This window comes from Paramacrobiotus metropolitanus, unplaced genomic scaffold (assembly GCF_019649055.1).
Source record: "Paramacrobiotus metropolitanus isolate TYO unplaced genomic scaffold, Prichtersi_v1.0 Parri_scaffold0000007, whole genome shotgun sequence".
NCBI classification, from domain to species: Eukaryota; Metazoa; Tardigrada; class Eutardigrada; order Parachela; family Macrobiotidae; genus Paramacrobiotus; species Paramacrobiotus metropolitanus.
This window is the reverse complement of record NW_026570227.1, coordinates 1,085,177-1,102,924: the sequence shown is the minus strand read 5'-3', so window position 1 is coordinate 1,102,924 and position 17,748 is coordinate 1,085,177. Positions and strand designations below refer to the sequence as shown.

Here is a 17,748-nt window from a genome sequence, read left to right as displayed (position 1 = left end):
GAACGCATTCCGCTGTTGTCCAGCTGCATCATTCTATCCACAGTTAACTGCACAAAGGTACACAGCGCTCTAACCGAATTCTCCCTGCGTACATCGTGATAAATTTCATAGTGACCAGGCCAGAAGCAATGGGGGAACGCCGCTCCCTCCTGCCATCCCACACCACAGTGCACCCCACGGAAACACAGCCAGAACATGCGCTCGGGAAAACAGGCCACCCCGTCAGCCTGCATTTTCTTGGACAGAAAAAACAAGTTCCACTCCTGCTGGTGCTCTCCCGTCCGTTCACGGCCAAACCAACGGCCCAGAAGCCCTTTGACGATCAGCACTACTTTGGGATTGGCATTCGCTGTCAGCACTGCGCCGTAATCCAGCTCCGCTCCCAGTTCGAATTCAGTGCGTCCGTTAAATACGACGTACCCGGCATTGCTCGGGAAAAGAGTGCGTAACACTAGCAACCATTCCACCAACCAGTCGTAGTTAGAAAACCGGCCTCTCAACAGCATAGCGGTCCATAGTAGCGCGCGTGTTCTGCAGCAGTGACTCGACGGTTAAGGTTTCCAAGTACGCCCGGTGTCTATGAAACGCGTATCGTGCTAATTCTTTTAACATGGAATTTAATGAATAATTATATTGTAAAAGAAACCACTAGATACACCGCTCTTCCTGTTTCATTTTACATAGTGTCACGAGTACGACTGGTTGAAGTATAGTTTGTATGGACAGTCATACTGTGATGTGGTTTGCAACGGAAGGAAGTGGCCAAAAAGTATCAGCCAATTAGTATTGTGTTAAGTGTAGTATACTGAGTTCACGTGTTTATTGTACTTCTAATACTTTCCTATTTCTGTCCCTTGTCCTTGTCTTCTTAGCAACTTCTCTTGTGTTTTCCCTGTTCTCTAGTTACGATTCCTCAGTTTCCTTTCAGTTGTTTTCCTGACCAGTGCGATACAATAAAGATACGATTCCTACGCATGACAATACATGACATTAAGTATACTTTAATCTTTCATAAAACAATCAATAAATTGTTGACTCATGGTTTGTTTATGAGTGCTTTTGAGTTAAAGGCGTGTTCTCCCATCTTTCATACTTTGGATCGGAAATCACTGAAGTGCTTGAGGGAGAAGAACTTCTTGTAAATGAATTAATGTCATCTTGCATGGCTAGCAGCTCTGGAATATCTTGTCTAGAAAGTGTTCTCTAGAATGTCTTCTTAGCCTTGATGTTGTTGCAGTGTTAGCTTCAATCAGTTTACATAAAGGTCAACGTTAGCAGAACGATTGGGTTAGCGTCGCATCTGAGTTAACTATTCAGTAAAGGTCATTCACCACCATAAACCATCAGTACAGAGGGTTATTCAGCCAAGTGTGGACACTTCGAAAAAAAATTCCTTACAAATTTCATTTTACGAGAAATGTTGTCATAAGCATATCAGTACAACGACTAATTAGTCTGGATGTTTTTTGCAAATTTTGGTGAAAATCCATTGTAAAATGCTCGCCATAGTGGCTGTTGACCAAAAGACTCCGACTTCTACCCCTTGACCAGTCAAAATTTGGCTTTTGATTATCTGGCCTTAAAAGGATCGTCTGTTTTTCGAATCTGGATGGTTTTAATTGTTAGAAACGGCGATCCGAATATTTTTTATAGCAAAAACGATTTCAAATTATTGCGGGTTCGTGTGGTAGGACGGTTTGAAAAAACGCAAAAACAGGAAGAGACCCGCAGGAGCCATGCTCATTGCGCGAATTCTTATGCACGGAACTATAGGTATCCTTTTCGTCCCTCCATAGAATAAAATTGTAAAACAAGTCTTTCTCTACCATTTACAATGTTCACTGGTCGAGAAAGACGCTCCCCGGATCAACCCTGGCAGGGAAGAAGAAGTCATCCAGAACCAGAGATGTGATCCCGGGAGCACTGCTGAGAAAACAACGATGCTGCTTGCCAATCGAAAAACTAGTTCCTTTTGAAAAATGATTGTTCGAAACCCCTGATAGGTTTTCAATAGAGTATGGCAAAACCTAAATTTTAGATTATTTTTTGAATAAAGGGGATCCATTTCCTATAGCTCAACTGGTCAACTGTTGCCAACATGGGGGGGACAAACTTAATTTTTTCCTGAGCTACAGGATGACGAAATCTTGACTCGGTTGAATTTAAAGTATGACTGGATGTTGTGGCTACCTAATAAAATTTTTAAAAAAGTAAAATGAGCTTGCGACGGCTAAGCAGAAATGTTTTAAAAAGTGTCCACATTGGTTGAATAACCCTCTGTAGTTTACTCTATTGACAATAGACACCCTTTCTTGTTTTGTAAACGCTAAACACATTCACTGAAACTCCTGCTGCCCTTCATGACTGATATGCACGAACGCTCCCCTTGATCATACATCATGCTCATTAATAAAGAAAAATGCTTGTAAGAAAGTTAGCGTGAAGTGTTCTCAACGAAGGAGAAGGGATACGCTAAAAAAATGTTTGCGTGATGCAGTGATACGTGCATGCAGATAAGAGAAACACGAACACTGATAATAAAATGAAGTTGAAACGTACTGTTCGCGCGTCATGTTTTTAGCGCCTCCCAACTTGCGGTGCATGGTAACCTGCAAAGGGAGAGTTATCGAGGGTGGCACGCATTCTCCACAAATTTGGTACAAGACGCTAAGTTCCGTTCAAAACAGCGATTAAGCTAGAAGGCTTTTCGGCGGAACTGTTCAAGCAGGGAACATCCTGTTGCCCGCCACAGCAGGATGTCCCCTGGGAACAGACAGGGATTCCGCACCAGTACCAGTTTCCTTAAGAGAGGCGTGGCTACGCCGTCGATGCTCGGGGCGAAGTACACTTCCCCCTCCCGCAACTGCCCGTCTTCCGCTTCGTTGGGATCGTTCACCGCGAGCAAGAAGCGGGACTCTTCCACCACGACGCTCAGTTTCGTCTTGTCCCCGTTGTTCTTCTCCTTTACGCTTTTGTGCATGATGTGACGGCGAACCACGTTCAGCGCATCAGTAACCTTTTTCGACTTGAATCCTTTCTCGGTGAGTTCACTGACCTCCGCGTGCTTGCCTACACCGCTCAGCACCTTGAAAGCCACCACGGGGTCCTTGTACATGTCCTCCAGACGTTGATAGTGCTCTTCTTGGACTTCCAGCAACGCTTCGTCGGGTATGCCCAAAGCCGAGAGCAGCGCGACAATCTGCTGGTTCAGTTTGCCGTAGATGTACGGTCGGGAAGCCCCTGACGGCTGGACGACGCAGAAGGAGTCGTCTTCGCATGGGAACTTGTCCTGCCACTTCCAGAACACCACGTCGGTTGTGATCGACGGGTTCACGGCCAGGGCGCCTTTGAAGCCGCGGTAAGGGATCTGGATGACGCTCAGTACCAGCAAACGATCGTCGAAGCGGAGATTCGAAGCGTGGGTAACGTTTTGCATGAGCCTTGGCGAGATCCACCTGAACACGTATTTGCTCACTGAATAATATTACAAACGCTCGTTGGGTTATTGAAGCTCCTACATTACTGCACAGTCATTAATCGAACAAGATTAATTGGTAATAAAATGTTTCTCTAATTTAACTACGCTTCCATAATTTCCTTTCTGAATTTTGGTATAAAGCGACACTATAATTTACTAAAACTCGCTTTTGCACTTTATTAACACTTAAATACTGATCTGATCGTGGGTTTTTTCTAAAGTAAAGTGTAAATGGCATCTGCTTGTACAAATTAAAAATTCCTTTAATACTCGTACATTAAAACTTTGACACTATCATAATTACACTCGCTCGCTCGTTCTACTGCTTTTATGAAGCAACGTTTAGCCAATAGCCATAGCACTGTTATGTAATGTGCCCGCGCTGGAAATTTAATACTACGGTGGTATCGAGTAATTTGCCTATTAACCGCGGTTGGACAGAGATTTTTGTCGTTTTTTCAGTGTTTAAAATTTTCGAAGTGGCTATTTTACCCCAGTCTTCGTGGCAAAATAGCTTTTGGCGATTTTGCCCCAGTGTGCGGGGCAAAATAGCCTTCTGCTATTTTGCCACACTGGGGTAAAATAGCCATAGCACTGTTATGTAATGTGCCCGCGCTTGAAATTTTTTTGTCATTTTAATGGCTATTGCCTATCAAGACCTTAACACTCGCACTAAGATCAATGCAGACTGACCCGCATCCGTCGGTGAAATTCTGGCCGTTTCCTCAATGTCGTCTTCACGGGATACCCGTCCTCGTGTCCCTTCCCCTTCCAAGGCAGCTGAAAACCCGGTTGCGCACTGCTGAGGAGCTGTCCGAAGCGTTTGGCTACTTTCGCTGCGCTCGTCAACTTGGAGAAATCCCCTAACCTGTTCCATTCCGCCCAACACTCCTCCTTACTAGCTGCAAACATGTCCTCTTCTTCAGCTGGCTTTCGGAGTAAACGAAGAAGTTGAATTCTTGTCCGTTGACGCGGATAGCGTTCTCCAGCACTTCTTCAATGTACTTGCGGACTTCTTCGTTGCGATTCAGGGTTGGCGCGTTCTCCGTCCTCTCGGCTGGTTTAAAGTGGAGATTCTGGAAGCAGACCGAGAGTAGCATGTCGGGATGGTAGCGCTTGAGGACGCGGTTCAGTTCGGCAAAGGACCAGTTCAGCGTCATCTCCACGGCGGGATAATTCAGCGCACTGCAGTTCAAACGCAGCACCTGGATTTCCTTGATAGGATTATCTGGATGTTTACATCGCGGCATAACAGTCATGACTCGTATCACTACGGCTTTATTATCTGGATCTTTCTCTCTCACTGGATTCTTTGAGTCATGGAAATTGTCGATGGAGATGCTCGTCTCCGATAGATCCTTCAGTAGTCCCATTTTGGGTTGTCCAAATCGATGCACACTGCAGAGGCAGGTCAAAAAAATAAGTAAGCTGAAGGATTTTCGCAAAATCTCAATGTAGCCAAACGAGATTTTTGGAATACACTGCAAGTGCAGTTTGAATCAGATCACTCAAACGCGTTTAGAGGTACGCGTGTTAAAGCTACCCTATGCGTGTCCCAGGCAGTGGAAATCGGGCGAATGTTAAGCAGCGTTTTGATCTAGCCGCAGTTAATGTACGGCTGCGATCAAGTAATGTACAGATACTAGCGCTTGCAAGTTACTAGTTATTACTTATTACATTACCACAAAGTTTTCGTTTCTAATCTTGTAATTTTTCCGCATCTTTTCATCTGAGTTATAGAAGTACTCGTCTGAAGTATAGCGTTACAGAACCGCTCGACAAAGTAAGTACTATTTAATTTTAAGTACTTAAGCAACGGATCGAGTAAAATCGAAGGAAACATACGTGAAAATACCGAAACTGCGGGGGTTGCCTAGTACACCGCGGTAGGCGGCAGGCGCACATGTCTTGTCGTGCTTTAACGCTGCTGGAATCTAGCACGTAGCACAACCGCACTATGGGGCCAGTAAAAAAGTAAAAACGAGTATTCTTCTGTCAGCCGTTGTCACACGCCGTTTTCAGTTTTGTCACACTTCTCAGAGTGACTTCAGTGTTTTCCACTCTCCAGTTCTGCGTGTTGTGAATTGTTGTCCTCGAGAAACATTTACAGTGATTTACCTATTTGTCTCTCGTCAACGGAAACCCACCATTGTGAATAGGTTGCTTATTTAATTTTCTGTAAGGCAGTAAGTGGTGATTGAGTTGGTAAGTGTCATGTGGATATTCGAAACTGAAACTGCGGTGAAAACAGTGTGTGTGGGTTGCAGTGAAGAGCGCCATGTCGCTCGTGCGGAGACCCAGCCAGGAGTTGAGCGAGAAACAGTTTGGGAAACTGTCGTTTTCCGACACGAAGGTTTCCTCTCGTCGACCGGATAGTGTCCGTAATTCTGTGGGCATCGTGGCGTCCGTGGAACGGGAGGAGAGCGCTGTGGCGCGACGTTTCGCGGGTGGATTCGCTGTTCTGCAGGTATTCCGAAATTAGCAGGGTGAACCGATCCTTGACGGAAATCAGTTTGCGAAGGCCTCGAAAATTTTAACTCGTTAAAAAATATTCGTTGCTCTATGTGTATGAGCCAGTAGTTTATAATATTAATTTATGGACTGCTCAGACAGACACTTATCTGAGATCGAATTAACTGAATTAGTATACTAACCAGGGCTCGGTCACCACCTACCCCCTCAGAAAAATCATCTTTTGTTTGAAGACAGAATAGGTATGGGGAACACTTAAAAAAGACTTCCTTTGGCAATGGTCCAGTGGGCGTGACCAAACACGAATTTAATGGTTGACAATATTGCATGTACAGTGAAACCCCTCTTAACGTACACCCTTTTATAACGTTCACCCCTTTATTATGTGCGTACGGCTGGGAACCGGACTGTCCGGCATATTATAACATAGGGGCAGTTCTCTGTATAACGTTCACCCCTCTACAAGTATAACGTACACCTATCATGGAACGGCAGACCATATTTAACGTACATTCAACCCCTGCGTTACGTACACCCGGCTAAGAAAGAGAAGCAACAATTCCAAAGAAATTTCCGGTTTCTAGTTTTAAGTCTGTCCAATTCCGGATCTTGCGATGCAAAACAGCCCAACGATAAAAAACAACACTTCATGCATAGTTGGGAACTTTAGCTGTCAGTAACGGTACTGTAGCTGTTTAAAAATGCACGCTAAACGTAAGCGTCAGAGCTTCTCTTTGGAGGAAAAGCTGGAAATCATTAACGCCGTTAAGTCAGAGAAGCTCAGTTATTGCAGTGCTGCTAAAAGATTTAATATGCCGGCCACACAAATATACAACTACACTTGCTAGTTGCTACAGACAGAATTATAACTCACCCCTGGGGGGGGGGGCGTTATTATTCGCCCCTAGGGGCAGTGCCCCTACCTAACGTACACCTCTTTGTAACGTTCAGGAAGCTAGGAACGGAGGGTGTACGTAGTAGAGAAGTTTCACTGTATTGCCATTGCCGTATTGCTGTACATGATTATGGTGTTACACATTACACCGATAATATTATTTTGCGAGTTCTGAGTTATCTATTAGCACAGTAGTTTTACTCCTTGATTTGTTTTACTTCCTAATTCACTGTTTTAAAAAACTGAAATTGTTAGCGAACTTGCCAATGGCGACTGTACTGAAACCTGAGCAGACCGTGTGCTGCATTTCCATGCATTTTAGAGCTTGATACGTGGCGAGATTCGTTAAAAATGCTACTTTTTCAAAACAGTGATTTAGGAAGCAAAATCCAATCAGGGAGTAAAACTACAGTGGTAATGGATATTGGATACCACAACTCGCAAAATAAATTTATCAGCGTAATCTGTAACACCATAATTATGCACAGCATTACGGCAATGACAATACTGAATACATGCAATAATGTCAGCCATTAAATTCGTGTTTGGCCACGCCTATCGGACCATTGCCGATGAAAGTATTTTTTTAAGTGTTCCCCATATCTATTCTGTCTCCAAACAAAAACCGAGATTTTTTTGAGGGGGGAGGTGGTGACCGAGCCCTGGTGAATGTCTTAACTGTACTTGCTTTGTGTTGGTTGCTTTTGGTAGATAAAAGAACTTCTTACAGGGTGCCACAAAAATTTTTTAGTTATAGAGAGTTGAAATAGTAGTAAGTATTAGAAATAAATGATTTTGTTTAAAATTATTCTCATTCACTGTGATTTACAAATGATTGCGCCTGAAATACGAAATCCTGAAAACTCCGTTCCATTTATCATGGGAAAGAAACAGTTTATAATTATTTTCATTAAGCATAATTTTATTGGAATTTAGTGACGGTTTGACTTATTTGACTGTTATACCTTACTGGGGCAGAGGATAGTTCGAGGTATTACCGTCAGTTTTCGCTTGATTTTTCAGAAAGAAATCTGTTGATTCAAAGAATATCAATAACTCCACACTGGTATGTGCAGGCTGGCAACGTAGCCGAGAGTCTGGTGAAGGCCTTCCTGGGCGCCGACGAACGCGCGCTGCGGAAGGTGCAGAGTGTGTCGAACGGGAAGCAGCTGCTGGATGCCTGTGTGGGATACCGCGTTGACGTCTTCGGCGTGCTGACCAGCACACTGCTGCCCGATTTAGCGGCGCTGTGGACAGCTGCTGCCGTGCGCGACGCACCACCACTGTCCGCTCCTGTCTGCCCTGCTTTTGATTTTTCCCTCGTAAGTCCTGATTTTTCCCTGGTAAGCCTTGAAACAGTCACCTTTTGCAGGCTGCCCTGCACCAGAAGTTGGGAAGCGCTAACATCATGACGCACGAACAGTAAGTTTTCCACTTATAACGATTTAATGGAGACGCTTTACCAGGATACTGGAAAATTTTTTGGTAAACATAGAATATTTTCTACTTTTTTTGGTTTGATTTCTGCGACAAAAGTTTCGTAGACACCGTGCGTACTTGGACAACTTAACCGTGGAGTCACTGTTGAAGAACACGCGCGCTACCATGGACAAGTACGCTCTTGAGAGACCGGTTTCTAACAAGGAATGGTTGGTGGAATGGTTGGAAGTGCTGCGTATTCTGTTCCCGCGAAATGCCGGGTACGTCGTGTTTAGCGGACGCACTGAGTTTGAATTGGGCGCGGAGCTGGATTACGGCGCAGTACTGACAGCGGATTACAGTCCCAAGGTGGTGCTGATCGTCAAAGGGTTCCTGGGCCGGTGGTCTGGCCGCGAGCGGACGGGTGAGCACCAGCAGGAGTGGGACCTGTTTTATCTGTCCAAGAAAATGCGGGCTGACGGAGTCGCCTCTTTTCCCGAGCGCATGTTCTGGCTGTGTTTTCGTGGGGTCCACTGTGGCGTTGGATGGCAAGAGGGAGAGGCGTTCCCCCAGCGCTTCTGGCCCGGTCACTATGACATTTACTACGACGTGCGCAGCGAGGATTCGGTCAGAATGCTGTGCAGCTTTGTTAAGGGGGTTGTGGATAGAATGGTGCAGAATTATTATGCTGATGACGGTGAAAAAGCTGTAGTGTTTTCGACTGTCCTTACTTGTAGCTGAAACTTGTAAGGGTGTTTTGTACTGTCATAGTCCTCACTATTTTGTAGCTATCCCTTATAGTTACTGTTATGTATGTTCCCTAATGTTCATGTTTTTCATGTTTGTTCCCTATAAACGTTGATGGCCAGTGGCTCGTTGCAGAGGCAAGGCAGATAGAACGCTTCTCGCATCTATACTACAGTACTACGAGTATATATGTAGAGTACTACGAGCGGCTTCGATGACAGAAAAGTTGGAAACACGAAATATCAGAGTTATTTATCAGAATTTTGTTCGCAGTTTTGAATACAAAAATAAAAAATATTTTGCATTAATTTTAACCTTTTGGTCTGCGTAAAAATTTTATATCCAAACATTGTGTCTGTTCTATAAAATTCTCTAAAGCTCCACGGATAAACAAAGGCAGATAAACGGATAAACTTCCATACTGGAGATTTCTTTGCTTCCGATTTTTTGTCGAACATGCACTGTTCTACCACAAAAACTTCTGCGTGCATACTGAATAATTACCGGATACATAAAGTTTCTTGGCGTTCAAATACAGAAAGCAAGGTGGATAGTTAAGGGTGGATAGGTTTATCCCTTATTCACCTTGCAGAAAGTATCCGTGAAACTGCATTTCTATCAGATAATTCGACGTCACGTAAAAGAACGGCATGAAAGAAAGTGTCTCTTTGCCGCCTTTATCATTTTGTCATTTCCTCATTAACCTTGGACATATTAAAACGCGCAGTACTCATGCCGGTACAGTCTTACACGATGGGACCTAGTTGCCGGTTTTTTTTAAATCGGTTGGCAAGTCGAGCGGGCACAAACTACAGTAGCACTATTTCCACCGAAGATGGTGTGCGAGTCACGGTCGTGGAGACTACGGAGCAGTTCTACGCTCATCCTGATGCTCCGCCACTGCACTCGGATCTGCTGCATGACGGCACGCCCAGTTTCACGCGCACGGGGCCCACTGGAAACTACAACATGTACAGTATAATTGCTGCTCTCCAACCTCAGACTGTCATGTAAACTGGGGCAGGCTTCTAATTTAAGTAATTAACGGTGCTTAAGGGATTTGGCCCGGTACATAGCGCTAAAATCGTGCACATTGACGAGAATATTCGCTTTCGCGCACTTCCAAACACTTTTTTGGGTTGCTTTTTGACATTGTGTAGCCAAATGCTTGGTGTACATAGGCGTGAAATCCGTTTTCGCGCGCAACATCCGGTTGCGGAGTTATGAGGGTAATAAAATTCCAAAAAGTTTAAATGCAATCAGGTGTACCAAAAGTCTCATTATGGACCGATCCCTTTCGAATTTTGCACGGAAATGCACATAATCATGAAGATCGTTTTGACACGGATCCACTGTTCTAACATGTTTTTCAAATTTTAAAATGAATTTCAAAAATTTTAAAATTCATTTTAAAATTTGAAAAAAATCGTAGAAGTCTGGATCCGTGTCAAAACGATCTTCATGGTTGTGTGCATTTACGCGCAAAATTTGAAAGGGATCGGTTCATAATGAGACTTTTGGTATACCTGAATGCATTTAAACTTTTTGGAATTTTGATACCCTCATAACTTCGCAACCGGATGTTGCGCGCGCAAATGGTTTTCTCACCTAGATAAACAATTCTTCTGGCTACAAAATACCATAAAGCAATGCAAAAAAGTGTTTGGGAGCGCGCACCAGCGAAACTTCCCCTGGATGTTCACGAACTTGGTGCTATGTACCGGGCCAAATCCCTTAATGTGCGTAGTACGCTTTGCCGTGGCTTTTACATCTTCCTGTCACCCAGTGTAGGTTAGTTCAGTTTAATCACTGAGCAGGCTTTAGACAACCTCTCAAACCATTCAGAAGTGTGATCGTTGTGTCACTTGTGTATAAAAACATGAATATTAGGGAACATACAAAATCACAAAACAGTCCGTTTTATAATTTTATTACGGAACAGTGAGGGCTGAGAAATATGTACAGAGTACTACAATTCTACAAAGCATCTGTGACTTGCATGCAGCCTTGAAGTAAAGACTCTTCCTTCGTGAGATGTAGAGCCGGGAGTTCATGTTTTAACTCGATTATGTCATTGCAGGTCGCCGCCATTTGTTCAGCGTAGAACGCACTAATACAAAACAAATACATGCGAACACGTAAATCTCATTATTTGTCCCACTACTTAACAGAATCGACAACTGCGCCCCTGCCACACTGCATCATTCTATCCAGAACTAACCGTACAAAGTTACACAGCACTTTAACGGAATCCTCCTTGCGCACATCGTGGTAAATATCGTCTTCATGTGGCCAGAAGCGTTGGGAAAGCGCCTCTCCCTCTTGCCATCCACAGCCACAGTGCACCCCACGGAAACACAGCCAGAACAAGCGCTCAGGGAAACATGCGACTCCGTCAGCCCGCATTTTCTTAGACATGTCCCACACGTGCAGCTCTTGGTGGTGTTCACCAATCCTCTCCATCCCCCGCCAACGGCCCAGGAACCCTTTGATGATCAGCACCACTTTGGGATTGCAACCCGACGTCACAACGGCCCCGTAATCCAGCTCGATGTCGAAAAATTCACCAAGGTCCTCCACCACGTCGTAGCCGGCACATTTCGGGAACAGAATGCTCAACATCTTCAGGTATTCCACCAACCAGTCGTAGTCGAAAGACGGGCCGTGAACAGCGTAACGGTCCAGGATAGCACGCGTGTTATGCAGCAGTGACTCCACGTCTAAGGTCTCCAAATACGCCCGGTGTCTACGAAAGATCCAGTAATTGTATATCATATCAGGAGAAAAAAAACATTTTTCTAATTTAGTCCGTATTCACTGAATCTCATGTTTTTATTGAACCTTGGGATTGATGCGCACGAAAGGCATCAATCATGAGGGCAAACCATGGTCGTATTACGCTTTACAATTTTTCGAAATTAATTTTACAGTTATTAAGAACGAAAAAGCGAGCAAAAACGCATATAAATTCAGCGTGAAAGGTGGCCCGGCGAAGGAGATCGCATGCGCCCAGAAACGCTAATACTAGGCGTAGGCGTATCTAAATACGTATACCTATTCAGACTGGCGAAACACGAACAGCATGCACAAAAGTGACAAAACGAAGTAGGAATTGCAAACTTACTGTTCGGGAGTCATATTCTTGGCGCTTCCCAGCTTCCGGTGCATGGTAACCTGAAAAATGAATCGTGCCTACTCTAAAGTAGCTACCGAGTGAGGTCTAGTTACTGCACGAATATCAGTACAGTACTCTACAACGTTCTTCTTTATAATTCCCTTAAATTAACAGTAAGTTTGTCATTGTCGACTGTCGTAGACGTAAGGTACGAGTGGCAATCGTCCTTAGCGCAAACTTCGCGGTTAATGCGTGCTAGTGAATCTGCATTCTGCACCTTTACGTCAGAAAATACGGGACAAGCTCGTACATACTGTATACGAGTACAGAGAATAAATGAACCCTTGCGGAAGTACTTTCCAGAAAGCGCCGCTACACAGACCTACGCTGCGAGAGCTTACCAGGGGAAGATCGAACCCTGAACAAATGGGAGCAAGAAATGTTGCTGCCTCCCGCATCAAAGCTGCTGCCCACAAAGCCGTCAAATCTGGCAGTTTCTTGCCGCGCAAGGCAAAGACGTCCAGGCCGTATCCCTCACAGACAGCCAACAACTGCTTCCCATTCGGCTTCCACAGCACGCGTTTGTTGACACCGAGGAATGCCTTCACGAGGTTCTCTACTACACTGTCAGCCTGTAAACAGTGTTAATTTATTACGAGTTGCATCTCAAGAGTTTTACCCTTGAGTCTTTGGGTTTACGGACTTTATTGGTCAAATCAATGCCACAATACACAAATTTGAAGACAAAAAACACGCTAAAAAAAGAAAAAAAAGCACGCGTCTTTGGGTAGTTCCATAATGGAACGAGGTATACGATTAGTGGAAATAACTCTCAGGCAATTTCTAATTACAACGAGTTCTCTTCATATTCTGTGTGAGTGAAACTGGCTTGCGCTAATAAAAACCATTACAACGAGCGAGGAACACCCAAATCTGTATGGCTAGTGAGAAGCAGAAACTCCATATCTCATATACAATATTTAAGTGTTTTCGTATATATATATTTGCATATTCAGATTCCGAGGAAATTTTTCTGGGTAGATAATACGGGTTATGACAGTCAGGTTATGCGAGGAATAATAATATGCAAGTTGCAGCTTGCTGAGATCAGCATTAATCTGTTAAAACTGCTAAAACCTGCTAAATCTGCTAAAACCAGAAACGCGAAGTTTTTTCGTCTAGTCGTACCAAAACACCGCGAACACAATTCAGGGTAAGCTGCTAATCGTACTGCTAGAGCTTAAAATAAGTGAGTAGTGATAATTCATTAACTGATTGGCCTGAAGTTGAACTACAAATTATATACATTAATAAAGAAGACGGGTTAGCAAATGAACAAAGACAAACATCAATGAAATCACGGGAATACCTGCAGAGCCGCGAATCCACCTGAAAAGCGTCTAGCTAGAGCTTTATCCTCCACGGAGAACTTCTTTCCCAGAGAAACACGGTCGTCGTCCGCATGACGAAAAGGTAGATTCGTGTCGGACTGCGGTTTTGCATCCTGTTTCTCGTTCAATTCCTGGTTGGAACTCCGCTCGATCGACATTTCGTTGCTCACTACAAACACATGGATTTTTTTTTTATTCCGGCTGGAATCACGTCTCATCTGTCGTTACCTTTCGGGATACGTAGTAAATCCAGCAAACGACGTGAAGTGGAGCTCCAAACACGAGTGTACGAGATCACGAGTAACGCTTACCACTACGTTCTTACTTATTTACCTTTAAGGTGTGTGTTCGTTGAGAAGGGACACACTGTCACACACAGCACACAGCTTTCTTGAATAAAAGTTTCTATCTGGAGGAAGTTTCTACTAACTACATTAGTCTACATATAAGTACTGATTTACCCACAAATGCGACAAACCTGCGACAAAGCTCACTTTTGAAAACTTCATACTACTGCACAACGGTTGAACTGTTGAAAAATGAGTTTTCATTTCAACTCGTCCTGCAGGGCGGTTGACAAGGCTGTGGGACGATCTAGCACAACCGCACTCTGGGGCCAGTTGCAAGGAAAACTCGTCTGTCAGCCGTTGTAACATGCAGTTTCGACACTTTTGTCTTTTGAATCTTTTCCACTCTCCAGTTCGGCGCGTTGTGATTTGTTCTTAAAAAAAATAGAAATACTCAGTATTGTTTTGTCTCCCGTCGACGGAAACCACCGCTTATATTTTGATTATTAAATCTCTGTAAGATAAGTGGTAATCGAGCTGCTTAGTGTGATTGGAAGATGGAAGCTGAAACTACGCTGAAAACCGTGGGTGTTGCAGTGAACAGTTACAGCGCCATGTCGCTCATGCGGAGACCAAGCCAGGAGTTGAACGAGACACAGTTGGGGAAACTGTCGTTATCCGACACGAAGCTGCCCTCTCGTCGCCAGGACGCTGGCTGTAATTCTCTGAGCAACGCGTCGTCGGTGGAACAGGAGGAGAACGCTGTGGCGCGACGGTTCTCGGGTGGAATCGCCGTTCTCCAGGTAATTACAATTCGTTATTACTGCTGTTATAGCAGACTGACAGAAATGGAAATTAATTTCTGGGTATCATTTTCCAGTAATCAATACAGTTAGAAAATTAAATAAAGGGTTTTCTCACTTTTAATTATGAAATCAAATATTGTTATAATAAATAGATACCAAGCTAAATGACAGAATCTGTTTTGATTTTGAGGTATTTATTTAATAATTTGATCAAAAAAGTAATTAATATTGCGACATTGTTGATGGCAGGCTGGCAGTGTAGCCGAGAATCTCGTAAATGCCTTCCTGAGTGCCAACCAACACGTGCTGCAGAAGGTGCAGAGTCTGCCGAATGGGAAGCAGCTGCTGGATATCTGTGAGCTTTACCGATCGGACGCCTTCAGCGTACTCACCAAATTCCTGCCTGATTTAGCGGCGCTGTGGACAGCGGCTGCGATGCGCGACGCAGCACCAGTGTACGTTTCGATATTCTCCGGTCTCGATCTTTCCTTGGTAAGCCCTGATTTTTCCCGGATTTTGTTGGCTTAAGAAGCTTATTTTTCTGAAATTACTCTAAAGTAACAATAATAAGACACCTCCCTTAATCAAGTTTGGCTACTTCTACGGTAATGCGATATATTAATTAATAATCACATTAATCAGTGTTTGATTGTACAGGTATTAAATTTGACGGTAAAGCCGTTTGCTCGATCACACTTTGTTAAGTGTGAACCGTGAAGCGCTTCTGTTGTAGCAAGCATTACCGCTCGTTGTTTTTCACGCTTGTTGCACATATCGTATTAATTTCTTTGTGCCGTCAAGACAGATCAGGGAAGGCAGTTCAGTTGATTGTTATGTTTTTTCGCCAATCGGGTTTCAACGATATATTTTCATTTTTTTAAATTTGTTGCTGAAAGGAAGACAAAAAATTTTGTACATGTGATCTAAAGTTCTGTGTTGCATCGTCTTATGACCCCCCTTTTGCAGGTCAACACGCACCGAATGCTGGGAGGCATTAACCGCATGACGATACACGAAAAGTAAGTTCCCACTTTCTATTTCTTCGATTCTAAGTTAAAAAAAAATCGACACTGTAAATTATAGTAAGCAGTTTTTCCCGTTTTTGCCTTATTAACGAGTTGATTTGCTGAACGATTCTTTGTGTGTTATAATCTTAAACCCTAACTAACACTGCATTCGGCGTCTGTATTTATCTGAGAGGAAAAGCGTTGCGTTTAATATTCAAAAAATACTAAAAGATGCCAGTAAAAGCAAGGGGACAAAGCGTCGCGTAGAGTGATTTCTTTCAAGATATCGTCCTCGGTGAAATACGTAGATCATAATAAAACGATGCTTTTAAAGCATCTCATCTCGAATTGCTTATACAGAGTACAGCACTCCGAGGGAGCTTACGACTGTACAGGTTGAAAAACGATGCAGGGTCACGAACCAACTAATTACGATTAACAGAATCGAGAAACACCAGTTCACTGTGCGGCCAGATCGCAGGCCTAATTTTTTAGACGTCGTCCCGTTCGAACGGAAGAAGAAACGAAATTAAAATCAGGTTTAGAAAATTAATAGAATTGGCAGCTTCCGATAATGTGGCTAGTCATGCCACCCTCATGTTGAGCTGATCATAACACGTAGCCACACATGGTAACCGCGGACCGTTTAGACAACATTCATCCGTTTTAATATAAAATCATTAAATTGGTTCGTAGACACCGGGAGTATTTGGAGGACATAGACGTGGCGTCACTGCTGAAAAAGGCGCTCGCGAACGCTATCATGGACCATTACGCTGTGCATCCTCCGATGTGGAACTACAGCTGGTTGGTGGAATACATGAAAGTGCTGAGCATTCTGTTCCCGGAGTGGGCCGGCTACGACGTGGTGGACGGAATAGGTGAATTTTTTGACGTCGAGCTGGTTTACGGGGCGGTCGTGACGACGGGTTGCAATCCCAAAGTGGTGCTGATCGTCAAAGGGATCATGGGCCTTTGCCGGGGAATAGAAAGGATTGATGAGCACCACCAGGAATTGAACGTTTGGGATATGTCCAAGCGGATGCGCAAAGACGGTGCCGCGTGTTTTCCCGAGCGCATGTTCTGGCTGTGTTTCCGCGGGGTGCACTGTGGTGTGGGCTGGCAGGAGGGAGAGGCGCTGGCCCAACGCTTCTGGCCCGACGAAGACAGCATTTACCAAGACGTGCGCAAGGAGAGTTCGATCAGAATGCTGTGCAGCTTTGTGCAGTTGGTTGTGGATCGAATGATGCAGTGTGGCGTCCCCTCTCGCGCACTGGTACATTCTGTAGAGGGGCGTGATCCGTAAGGGGGAGAATGGTTTCGGCTGTGGTGTTTTTTTTGTTGCCTCTATATCGAGCCGAAAGTCTTTTGTAATCGTTCTTCGCTATTAATTATATTTTGCAGTTAGTGCTCCTAAAAGTTGCTGCTTTTTGTTGTCAGTGCTTTTATATAACGATTAGACTTGTGCTAGTGCCTCCAAAGAGTTTGCCTGCTCATTAGTCAATGAGTAAACCCCACCTTCTTCACTTGCATGATACAACCGGTACCGACATAGTGTGTAGTGCGTACAAGACTGCAGGCACGGTAGGTAAGTTGCTCCTTGCGAGAGTGCATGGCGACTGATGGCGTAGTATAAAACAACACAGCCGTACTTTGCGATTACTTTTAAAAGTATAAAACTTTATTATCAACTTGTACAAGCCAGTTGCCATTTACGTTCAAACTTTAAATACCCAATAATCAGAACAAGAAAAATAACTCTTCTAACTCTCGGGAACACCCGACCGTCCCCAGGACAGAAGCCGCGTTTCCGCGCTGAATTTCCACACTTATACGTTGCCACAAATACGATTACTTTATTCGGCTAGTTGTCTCGAAACAACAAATGTGTTGTTAGTACTAGTATATCAGGCATAATTTCGGCGTTATTTCGCATAGCAACACTTCCTGAGTTCTGACCGGGGCTCGTAAATATCTACCGGTAGTTCTTTCAACCACTTTTTTATCTTCGGACCTACAGAGAGGTTTGCTCCTCAAAAGGCTGAATAAACAATGCAAGATAAAATATACTCTTGCCGTGTCATTGGATTCTTGAACACGGAGCTGCCAAAATGCAAAAAGTACTTGTACT

General features: G+C 44.0%; 3 protein-coding genes across 4 annotated transcripts; 2 read left to right on the top strand and 1 right to left on the bottom strand.

Moving 5' to 3' along the window:
- Positions 1–5,547: 5,547 nt before the first annotated feature.
- Positions 5,548–9,005, top strand: LOC129582413 (uncharacterized). Its single transcript, XM_055473926.1, has 5 exons — positions 5,548–5,683; positions 5,746–5,945; positions 7,922–8,167; positions 8,218–8,267; positions 8,390–9,005. The coding sequence occupies exons 2-5, from the start codon at positions 5,757–5,759 to the stop codon at positions 9,003–9,005; spliced, it is 1,101 nt and encodes a 366-aa protein (XP_055329901.1). The 5' UTR covers positions 5,548–5,683; positions 5,746–5,756.
- A 2,041-nt stretch (positions 9,006–11,046) lies between these two features.
- LOC129582350 (uncharacterized) lies at positions 11,047–13,983 on the bottom strand. 2 transcript variants are annotated; one of them, XM_055473862.1, is made up of 5 exons: positions 13,746–13,983; positions 13,496–13,686; positions 12,528–12,758; positions 12,136–12,185; positions 11,047–11,757 (listed from the first exon to the last, which is right to left on the bottom strand). In XM_055473862.1, exons 2-5 carry the CDS (start codon positions 13,673–13,675, stop codon positions 11,172–11,174), a joined length of 1,047 nt encoding a protein of 348 aa, XP_055329837.1. In that variant the 5' UTR covers positions 13,676–13,686; positions 13,746–13,983; the 3' UTR covers positions 11,047–11,171. The 2 variants fall into 2 exon arrangements, with proteins under 2 accessions (XP_055329837.1, XP_055329838.1); XM_055473863.1 differs by having other exon boundaries at positions 13,851–13,967.
- A 279-nt stretch (positions 13,984–14,262) lies between these two features.
- On the top strand, positions 14,263–17,194 carry LOC129582363 (uncharacterized). The gene is made up of 4 exons (XM_055473877.1): positions 14,263–14,607; positions 14,860–15,102; positions 15,577–15,629; positions 16,314–17,194. Exons 1-4 carry the CDS (start codon positions 14,362–14,364, stop codon positions 16,921–16,923), a joined length of 1,152 nt encoding a protein of 383 aa, XP_055329852.1. The 5' UTR covers positions 14,263–14,361; the 3' UTR covers positions 16,924–17,194.
- The last annotated feature ends 554 nt before the right edge of the window (positions 17,195–17,748 follow it).

What these genes read in the sequence shown, in the direction of transcription:
- LOC129582413 (XM_055473926.1), top strand. Translation starts at nt 5,757, where the DNA reads ATGTCGCTCGTGCGGAGACCCAGCCAGGAGTTGAGCGAGAAACAGTTT. An exon ending in CTGCTTTTGATTTTTCCCTC is followed by an intron (nt 8,168 to 8,217) that starts GTAAGTCCTGAT and finishes CACCTTTTGCAG; the next exon opens with GCTGCCCTGCACCAGAAGTT. An exon ending in AACATCATGACGCACGAACA is followed by an intron (nt 8,268 to 8,389) that starts GTAAGTTTTCCA and finishes AAAGTTTCGTAG; the next exon opens with ACACCGTGCGTACTTGGACA.
- LOC129582350 (XM_055473862.1), bottom strand. Translation starts at nt 13,675, where the DNA reads ATGTCGATCGAGCGGAGTTCCAACCAGGAATTGAACGAGAAACAGGAT. An exon ending in GTGGATTCGCGGCTCTGCAG is followed by an intron (nt 12,759 to 13,495) that starts GTATTCCCGTGA and finishes CACTGTTTACAG; the next exon opens with GCTGACAGTGTAGTAGAGAA. An exon ending in AAGAATATGACTCCCGAACA is followed by an intron (nt 11,758 to 12,135) that starts GTAAGTTTGCAA and finishes GATCTTTCGTAG; the next exon opens with ACACCGGGCGTATTTGGAGA.
- LOC129582363 (XM_055473877.1), top strand. Translation starts at nt 14,362, where the DNA reads ATGGAAGCTGAAACTACGCTGAAAACCGTGGGTGTTGCAGTGAACAGT. An exon ending in GTGGAATCGCCGTTCTCCAG is followed by an intron (nt 14,608 to 14,859) that starts GTAATTACAATT and finishes TGTTGATGGCAG; the next exon opens with GCTGGCAGTGTAGCCGAGAA. An exon ending in CGCATGACGATACACGAAAA is followed by an intron (nt 15,630 to 16,313) that starts GTAAGTTCCCAC and finishes ATTGGTTCGTAG; the next exon opens with ACACCGGGAGTATTTGGAGG.